A 10409-nucleotide genomic window follows, 5' to 3' on the forward strand; every position below is an offset into this window, starting at 1 on the left:
TGCTTAATAATAAATTAATCTCTGGGATTTAATAGCCATTTTGAGTCATTCTCAAGTACCATCTCACTGCATATGCACAGTTAATTTTTACAATTTTTATACATAGCACTTCAAGTCCCGGCTATGTGCACTCTATGCGCGAGTCATTCTCAAGTACCATCTCACTGCATATGCACAGTTAATTTTTACAATTTTTATACATAGCACTTCAAGTCCCGGCTATGTGCACTCTATGCGCTTCTGCATAGATCAATTAATGCCACATCTTTTTTTAGGAGAGAAAGAGTGAGAGATGGGGGTGGGGGAATGTGTAACATCTAATACTATGTCAATGACGCAGAGGGAAGCCGAAAAAGGGGAAAGCTGAAGAGCATATGTCATGACATTATTACTGAAAACAAATGTTTCAGGAAAACCATTCAAAAATCATTGAAAAATTAGAGCATATGTCCCATGAAAAAGCAGAATAGAGAGGCTCCAATATAGGCACTTATGTGTTTTTTTTTTTTTTTTTGGGTTCTAGGCATATCAAGAACTTAAATTGAGCTTGGGTAGGCCACAAGGACTTGGGTAAATGAGAAACAGAAGAATAGGAAATTCCTCTTCATTTTCCATAAAAATATATTGTAACCAATACATGATCTCTTTGGACTCAATTACGCAAAACTGTGTAATCTACATATCACAAAATTTTTACAATGTTGAATATTGTTCTTATGAAGAATTTAAGGATTACATGATACGCATACAGAAAAGGAAAAAAGAAAAAGAAAGAGAAAAAGAAATGAGGACATAGCATATACATTATCAAAATTTGATGGATGTAGCTTACAAGTGTGCACATGTAGGAGGTTTAGGTGAGATGAAAAAACACCTTGTAGAATCAACTCAGCTCTCTTCATCTTTCACAATCTGTTAGATTCTTCTTCTATTGTCTACTCGAGGTTTCTTTGATGCAGGCTCAGCTTGTAGATGCTCACTACTTGATTGAATCTAGACAGAAAAAGAAATTGTTTTCAAAGTTCCACACCTAAAACAATTTTCAAAATCCAATACTAGTGAGAAGCTTTTGGAAAAAAAATTATCTATTAGAGGGTCATCACCTTATTGAACTTCTCCCTTACCAACCTAACTGTCTGATTCATTGATTGAGATTCAAAATAATCCTGAAATTAATTACAAGACAGAGGCACAAATGTTAGCCCCATTCCATATATAACAGCTAACTTCTACAGAATTTCACAAAAATATCCAAATTCAACTTAACGTATGCTAGTAACCTGGAAGCCATATATATCATCCAATATATGATGCACAAAAGATTCTGTGGTATCTAACTATAACAGTTACAAGATTTATAAAATAAAAAAAAATGATTAGTTCAAGGATGATAAACCTCAACCATTAATTAAATAGTTACCAAATGTAAGTCCCTCACTGACTAACAAGGAGATAAAAAAGAATGGAGGTTTCTATGAGGCTATGAAAAATGCATGAGGAATCTTAAAAAAACAATCCATTTCAAGTAGGATTTATTTTAAAAGAAGTTGCAATGGTGAAAGGCAATTCCTCACTTCAAAAATGCAACTTAGAGAGTGAGACTTAGTAACAGAATGAACATGTTGCAACGCCAAAGCACAAGAAAAGTAAAAAAAACCTTGTCAGAGGAAACTTGAGTGATTGGAGGTTTATTAACTAACTCCCTAGAGCTCCTGCAGAAAGCATAGAAAATCCATCAATTACGACAATAGGAAACAGCTGATGACAGCTCTATGGGGAAATATAGCAGAGCAAATTTAAACAGGATACCACCTTGGGTTAGAATTTAACTGTTGGGAAATGCAGTTCATTTGTGAGGAATTTGGAAGGTAGTTGATCTCTGATGGAGTTGCGACTAGTGAAGCCTCAGTTGAAACACCTGGGATAGAACCAGGAGGCCCTTTGGATCTTGCGGCTGAGAACAGAATGATAATGCAAATAAGACACCCAAAAAAAAAAAAAAAAAAATTCATTTGAGAAACATGGAATATGTCCCTATTGCATGCCTCACAGATACAGTTGTTAAAACCATGCCTACTATACATGAAAACATACGATTTAATCGTGCTAGGACCTCCCTTCTCCTCCCTTCTAGCTTATCCTTTGTGTCAGAGAGACTCTCAAATTGAGGTGCATATGAAACCTGCAGCCGATTCCCAAGGAAAACAAACTCGTCCAATTTTTTCTTTGCAAACCTATCAAACATAAATATTGATTCTGTTCATCCGTTATCAAGAAAATGTGGTATTCAATTTAATGTCTAGGAAGCACGGACACTTCATTTAGGGTGACATACCCGTGTCATACCGGTGTTGTACCGGCTGTTTCATTTCATGTTATAATTTTTCAGAAATTAGTCATGTCATACCCTTGTCTGTGCTTCCTAGTTTAATGTATCTATTAAAAAGACAAACCATTGGCTAGCATACTCCAGAGTTCTAACTGGGTTTTACTTATTTAATCACCTGGCATTGCTGACCAGGTGAAATTTGATCCAGTAAACATCAGTGAAAGGTTCACAGTCCTCTGCATCCATTGGCTTACACCTAAAGATAAAAGCAACACACAAAAAACAATCCCCACCAAACAATAAATACTTAAAATGGCAAAAAAAGATTTTAATCTGTGAAAATAATGAACAATGTGTCACAATTTGGTTTTCTCATTGAATTACCAATTGGGTCATTCTCAATTTCCATAATTTTGGTTTTTTAAAAAAAAATTGTTGAACTTACTCTTCAACATCTCCATAGGAGGAGAACAATTTGAACAAGTCATCTCCACAACCTAATGCTGGAACGTTCCTCACAATCAGATACCTGCCTTAGTTAAATATGCAAAAAAAAAAAAAAAAAAAAGTTATTGAAAGGTTTTTACATTACTTCCAAATTTTTAGTAAGAAAACACAAGAGAGAGAGAGACCTGGATTCGTCGCAAACTGTATAGACGCGAACTGCCGGAGGCTTGTCTTTGTATGGAGCCATTGTACCTTCTTTGTTTCTACAGTATTAGAGCATCCACATTGGTGGAGCCATAAATTTAGCAATTTGGCATCACAAAAAGTTACTTTATCTATTTTACAACCCACTTTACAAAACACCCAACATTAATAGTTTTATTTTAACTTTCAACACAATAAAATAATATGAATAACACAATAAAATAATATATCAATTACAATAAAATAATATATCCATTACAATAAACAGCAATCACAACTACCACCACCACAACTGCAATCGCCACATAATAGCAGATAATCATCTAGTGTAACAATAATACTTTTTTAATCCCAAATTATATATATATATACAAATTTTTTTTCACTAAAACAATTTCTCAATCGTTAGGAAGCAATCTTATTAGAGTAAACTATCAACCCGTCAACAACCATTTACATAAAGCATATATGTAAACTATGAAGTGAACGAACCTTATCAAAAAACTTAAAAAATGGAACACATTATTGCTGCAACAATGTAGTCCATAGATTACTCACATACATAACTCATATCAAATTACAATAAAAACTCACATCAATAACTCACACACTCAAGTTCATTATTGTGTATGTCATCGACACTAGTATTGAGCCATGCTGACACTACAAGTTGATCTTCCTCTACACTAAAGTTACTACCCTGTTTTGCTTTCTAAGAAGAGGCATGCTCAACTTGAGGTGGAGAATCCGAAAAGGACATTGGATTATTTTGAGATGTACCCAAAAGTGGCGATTCAATATCAATATCCCTGTTTATGATACCAATGTAATATGGCAAGCATCCTTGTGACTCCATAAATTAGAAACAACAATATATACTTCCAAGTAGACTGAAAGTAAAGACAAATACTGTAATAAATTAAAAACAACAAAATATAAACTTCGCTGCACACAAAAAAATTCCCAAACTAACATTTACACCAATAAATTAGAAACAAAAAACATAAACTTCCCTGCAAACAAAAAATTCTCAAGACAATTCCCAATTTTCAATAGATAAAAAAACCTTCAAAGATTAAGGGTTTTTCAACGGATGATATAAGTCACCAATCTATGAAAATTATATAATCTCAGCAACACTCTAAACAATATAAGTCTTTCACACCACTAGTTTCTAACTAAAACATGTTCCACCATAATTAACAGAGCCTTGCAAAACAAAAATGAACCGTATCATTCAAATAAGATACTTACAGCTCAAAATACATTGATCCCAAATGCATAACTGACACAGGACAACTAGAACAAAACTGAAACAACAATAAAATAAAGGGATATGACCTAGGAGTCAGCACCTAGGCCTAGCTAGTAGTTAGCACCTAGGCCTGGTTTAGAGTCAGCACCAAGTGGGGAAACCACTACGAGTCAGCCCCTAGGGTAGACCTGGAGTCAGCACTAGACCAAAAGAAACCAAACAGCCATTTTTTCATTCATTAAAATATCAACTATCTCCTTAAGGAGTACAATAGGTTGCTTATAAAGGATTGCTAAACCCTAGTTCTAATTGGCTAGGAAACCCTAATTTCCTTATTACAAAATAAACTTGCTTCCAAATTAAAATACTAATAGCCTAATAAATTACTAGGACCTAAAACATAAAAATACAATTGACTTGCAAATATAAATAATACTAAATAATAATCTTCTTGCATCTCCCGCATCAATAACACCATTTTTAAAATTCAAACTCTTTTTAATCACTCAAACGAGATGAATATTCCAAATAAAACACAATTGAGTCAAAAGAAACAACATTTTCAACAAAAGAATGTTTCAAAATCCCCCAATCAATAAGATTAGAATAAAACCGCTTTGACCCACTAAATCTAATCTTACTTAAAACCAGATCAAACCCATTAAGAAGCACAAAAATGATGAGACACTCAAATAGAAATACAGACACTTATTCTTATGGAGGTTGATAGTGTACTCTCTGGTGACATCCTCTGCCTTTGCTGCCCTTGTCTACCATATTTGCAGCTTTTCAATTTTATTTTTGTTTTTATGTAAACTTCACTGACTGAGGCTGGAAATTGTAATGCTTTGGAAACCAAATCAACTATATACTGAAATAAAACATAAAACCCAAAGCACCTATCAACTCCATACTTTCAAAACAGAAACTCAGTAGCAAACACACCACCACCACCACCACCTATAAAAACCAAAGCTCATGTTGTGCTCCTGAGTTTTACATGGGAAAATCTATCAAATCTATAAACTACAACACAAAATGATCGAACCCCATGTGAAATTTACAAGTCTATCAACTCTATTAAACCCAAAGCCACCACCAACGCCAAAATTTCACACGCGCACACAACCGAGCATCATACCCATCCTCAATGGACAAAATTTCACATGGGTTTCGATCGGGATAAATAAAATTTGGGGGAAAATCGAAGAGTACCTGAAATTGGTTTCGATTGGTACCGTTGGAAAGCCCTTTCCCTGCGTCGGTGAAGTCGACGAACAGAACTCTCCTCCTTAGTGAAGGGGTGGGTCGGAGCTGGGCAGGCTTTGTGGGTCTGTCGGCGGCTGGGCAGGCGGTGGAGGTAGAGAGAAAAATCATAGGTTAGAGTGGAGAAGTGAAGAGCGTGAGGAGAGAGTAGCAACGGGAAGAAATGAGAAAGGAAGAGTAAAAAAAAAAAAAAAAAAGGTTAATATAATAATGTTTCTTTTTTTTTCTCTTTTGTCAAACACTTTGTTTTGCCGAAATTTAAATTAGTTGCTTTGAAATTTGGCGTTTTATCTACCTAATGTTAGTTTAGTTATGTTTTCTTAACCCACTTATATTAAAAACATAGTATTGCTAGTTAAATGTGTGATTTTGCTTCAATTTTATTTTTATTTTTCCAAAAACACAAAAAACATAAAAATACAAAGATCAAATAAAATCAAAAAGAATTCTGTGAAACATTTGCATCGTAAGATTTCAAACCACAGATAGGCAACTTAAATTTTGGTTAAACCACAGCTGGGTAAGTTATAATTTAAAAAAAAAAAAAAAACGTTTGAGCTACAATGCACAGCCAAAGATAGATGTGCACTATAGTTGAGGAGCAAAAAATTATAGCTTTTAACTCCATCAATGTAGCTCCAATTTTGTAGTTTGTGATGCTAAAAATAACAATTTAACTTTATCAATGTTTCTCCAAAAAAAAAAAAAAAAAAAAACTTTATCAATGCATTAGTTCAAATGGGCTAAATCAAATGGGCCCAACAAGTGAATGGGTTTTCCGCCATTTAGTTTTTTTTTTAAAAGAGAGCTAACAATCAATTTCTTTGAACCGGAGAGAAAAGTGGGAAAAAAAATTGGGGAGAGGAAACTGTCTTTCAATTTTTTTAAAAGCTTATGTAGGGACATGATTTTCGTTAACTCGGTCCTGGACGATCAGGCCCTGGCTCAAGAAGTCCCACACAATGAAGTTTGTAGAGTATGGGCTGAAGAACTCGGTTTCAGTTGGCTCAGACGGTTCGTTGCATGTTCTTAGTGGATGTAGAAACGTAAATCAAGAAAATGGATGTGAAAGTGAAAGTTTTATTCATGGACTTGCTTTCATACAATGACTTCTTGCGTTTCTCTCGTCTCCCCTTCCTTTTTCCTCTCTTTTTTCCGTCCCCCCTTTCTGGGGGACTCTTACATATGATATAGGCCCTCTTTTATCATCTGGGCCCTACACTTGTTGATCATCCAAACCCCCACTTGAGCACCTGTCCCATCAAACGCCCTTACTAGTTCTTTGTGAGTTGCAGTGACCAAGGTAACACTGTTCAGGGGTCTTCTCTTCATTAATGCGGCCAGGAGAGTAGTTGTGGTGCATTTAATGTGGTGGTGATAGCCTTTGTTGGGATATTTTGAGCCTTCTTTCTTTTTACGTGTTTGGAGTGAGGGCTACAGTAACTGTGATGCATCATTGATCTGGACTTTGGAATGTCCAAGGAGGAGTTACTCCTCGGACGTGTTTTCTTCGCCCCAGTTGGCTTGGGCAGGGATTATGGGCCGCGACGTTTCCTCAGACAGAATCGTCCTCGGACGGGCCCAAGGCCCAGCCAACTTGTTATTCTGGGCCGGTGCCCATAGCTTATATATAAGTTTTTAAAATTTCACTTTTAAAGGTACAATTATAATTTAGTCTACTTTCAACAAAATGAAACTTGTAAAAATTCAAAAAAACTAATAGCAAATGAACACTTAAGGAAAAAAAAAAACACCACATTTTAGCTAACCAAGCCCAAAGTTTACTCACATTAGGTCATGCAAAGCTGTGTACAACACATGGTTGCTACAATAATCGTATAAATTTATACTGATGCTATTCATTTTTTAATTTTTTATTTTTTATGTATCCAAAGAATAAAGGAAGAGGGTGAATTTTGGTTGTTGTGTGTAAAGAAAGAGAAACAATTAAAAATATTCAAGTTTTTGTTTTTAATGAAATGTATTGTAAAATAGAGATAATCTAATGTGAAGTATTTTGAAAAGTGATTATGTAAAAAAAAAAAAAAAAAGTAGATTCTTATAGTAAAATAGTCATAAATTTTTGCACGAGCTAATATGAATGCTCAAAGTTTTGACAAGTATTACGAATAACTTTTGGTAAGGTGGCCTAGCCTTTTTGGTTGATAAATAAATTTTAGAAAGTTCTTAACCATGTGTAATGTTTACCTTCATTGAGCTTATCAATTTATTGAAATCAACATTACAAATTAATCTCAAATTATAATGATGATTAAATATGCATTTGATTTAACTTTTTGTTAAAAAAGATTTTCCTATTTGCTGAAAATTAACAAAAGTACAAACTATACTGAAAAATAAGTGAAGTTTTAAAATGTTGTTCATAATAAAGAGATAAACTAGTAGGTAAAAATGTATAAATCAGAGTTCAATATTGGAGATGTTGTCCAACCAAAAGCATGTATAAAATAGATATATTGAATTCCACCAAAAGGTACTTACAAAACAAAACAAAACAAAAACCACCAAAAGGTTTTTTGTTGTTGTTGTTGTTGATCTTCAGTCTTTATTGATGAAAAAACTAAACAGAACTACGGTCTGCCTTACACGTTGCTAACACATCTGGCAGACTGTGAATATCAAAACAAAAAGACTTAAGGGACTTCAGAGCCATTCTCATGGGTAGCCCGATTACAATCTCTTTTAACCCAACGGAAGGAAAAACTAACTGAAGAGTCTACTAAACTTAATATATTGCTGATAATATTACTGATGGACTAATCCAAAAGTTATACATTCTCAAGGCTAGACAATAAAGGGAATACGGTACTCATTTTCTTCATGAAGGGATAAGTTTATAAAGTTACAGTTTACTAATGCACAAAAGAAAAATGCTTTTCATCAAGGGCCTTATAATACTGCACACATATCAAACAAATACAAGAAGGATGGCCATTTATTTTACATCATGCTCGTTTGGTCCTCTGAAGTTATGTATCATTTGACAAAGTACATTGCCTTTTTCTATATAACAAAATGTGTAGATAAGAAAATGCCTGAGAATCCACACATTACCTTCTATGACATAAAGTTGATAGACAATAAGATTGAATTTTGCCAAAGACATGAGCAACCAGAGTCTGCAAGTTGATCACAAAGAATTTTCACTTGTATTAGATTCTTGCATCAATTACCTCATTAAAACCTCTAGAATTCAGCATAGGTGAAAGAAGCACACGTCATATAGTCCATGAAAAGCAAGGAACTAAAAACTATGCAACAAATTTTAAAACAAATCATAACTTGATGAGAGTTCAGACTGTTATATTACTCCAAAACTTTAGGCTAGAAATCTAGCCACCTTTTATAATAGACACATGTGATTGGAGAGATGATACCATCCGGTGTACAAAGGCTAATCTGAGGACAAATGCCGCAAGGGATTGATGCCATTGCATTAGTCTTTTCCAACTTCTTGGCTCGAGTCCTATAACAAATCTTCCCAATTGGCACAGACGAGACACGTCCCTGCCCATCATCACTCATTTTCTCAACCTCACCCTCCAACTCCAATGACCCCAAAACCTGATGAATCTGATTCAAATCAATATTGTTGCCTTTGAACACACCCAACCTTTCAATGGACTCTGCTATATCTTCAACAGTAGCTACTCCCACTTTTTGCATACTCTTTAAGCACAAGATTTTCAAGGTGGATACGAATTCAACATCTAGCTTCCCATCTGTATACCACTCTCCTCCGGTCACTTCCTTTGAGGCTTCAAATCTGGCCCCCATAAAAAGCTTAGTTCTCTTGTTTCGGATGTCGGTCACTTCTTTTATCTTGTTTTGCAGTTTGAGTAAATTAATGGATTTTGCTATAATTGTATCAGCCAATTTGGTTTCATACCTAATTTGAGGTTTGGTTATTCCATTGTTTTCCCTGCTCAATATCACTTCTAAGACCGTGTGGTTTGCATCTTGAGATACTTGTGCAGGAGTCATAGAATTTCGTCCACGTTTGAGAGGTAATGCCATTTGTTGATCAAAATGTTCTTCTAAACATAATGTACCAGAAACAACATCATCAACAATAAGAAAAGAAAAATCTAAAACAGATTATATAGAACCTCAATAAGTATTATTGGACAATACTTGATTCTGAGGTTTTATTTTATAGTTAACAATGTTAAATAAGCATTAGATTTAAAGGGTTAGTACGTTTGGTTAGGCATTTTGGAAGCTTAAAAGAGCGTTTTCAAAAACCTAAATCACAGAGTTTTTAAGTACGCTCATTTTTAACTCAAAACACCAATTTTTCATGATGCTCAAATTGTATTTGAGACTAATTGAGACGCAATAAGAACATGAAAATAGACAGATTAAAATGAATAACATTAAGGGGTTCTTTTATTCCTAGCTCTTTTTCCAAAATGATCAAGTTTTACTATGAAATATAATTATTGTAACAAAGAACGAGAACAATATTGTAACAAAGAACAAGAACAAAAACAAGTAGTGTTTGCAAATCAGGGTTTAGGAACAGAGGATTTTAGTTTTACCTTAGAATTGCTGTCTTTAATGTTTCAAAACCACAGAGGCAAGCGAGCAGAGGCAGAGAAAAACCCTTTCCCTTTCCTCTCACAATAATTATTATTATATATGTATATATATAGTGGCGCTTCCACAATATGCCAATAATATATGAGGGCATGCGCCCTATTTATAATATTCTTTAGACGTGCACCTGGGCTGTCCTGTCCTCGCTTGAGAGGGAATGAATATTCACAGTATCGTGCTTTGTTTTTGTGACGCGGTGGAAGCGGAAGTGTGGAGCCTACGTCTACATCGATTATTATATATTCATCTAATAACGAAATAAATAATTATTAGTGGGTTCCAGTTAAC

The 10409-nt window shown here is 34.5% G+C and overlaps 2 protein-coding genes across 3 annotated transcripts; both read right to left on the reverse strand.

Moving 5' to 3' along the window:
• Positions 1-588: 588 nt before the first annotated feature.
• On the reverse strand, positions 589-5673 carry LOC115982534. Of its 2 annotated transcripts, XM_031105159.1 has the most exons (9): positions 5451-5673; positions 2962-3039; positions 2775-2858; positions 2505-2585; positions 2095-2234; positions 1813-1954; positions 1658-1712; positions 1104-1166; positions 589-993 (listed from the first exon to the last, which is right to left on the reverse strand). In XM_031105159.1, the coding sequence occupies exons 2-9, from the start codon at positions 3021-3023 to the stop codon at positions 916-918; spliced, it is 705 nt and encodes a 234-aa protein (XP_030961019.1). In that variant the 5' UTR covers positions 3024-3039; positions 5451-5673; the 3' UTR covers positions 589-915. The 2 variants fall into 2 exon arrangements, with proteins under 2 accessions (XP_030961019.1, XP_030961021.1); XM_031105161.1 differs by lacking the exon at positions 5451-5673 and having other exon boundaries at positions 2775-2862; positions 2962-3035.
• Positions 5674-8129: 2456 nt separating this feature from the next.
• Positions 8130-10171, reverse strand: LOC115982535 (DNA-directed RNA polymerase III subunit RPC6-like). Its single transcript, XM_031105162.1, has 2 exons — positions 10064-10171; positions 8130-9559 (listed from the first exon to the last, which is right to left on the reverse strand). Exon 2 carries the CDS (start codon positions 9537-9539, stop codon positions 8847-8849), a length of 693 nt encoding a protein of 230 aa, XP_030961022.1. The 5' UTR covers positions 9540-9559; positions 10064-10171; the 3' UTR covers positions 8130-8846.
• Positions 10172-10409: the final 238 nt, after the last annotated feature.

The sequence above is a fragment of the Quercus lobata genome, chromosome 3, assembly GCF_001633185.2.
Source record: "Quercus lobata isolate SW786 chromosome 3, ValleyOak3.0 Primary Assembly, whole genome shotgun sequence".
NCBI classification, from domain to species: Eukaryota; Viridiplantae; Streptophyta; class Magnoliopsida; order Fagales; family Fagaceae; genus Quercus; species Quercus lobata.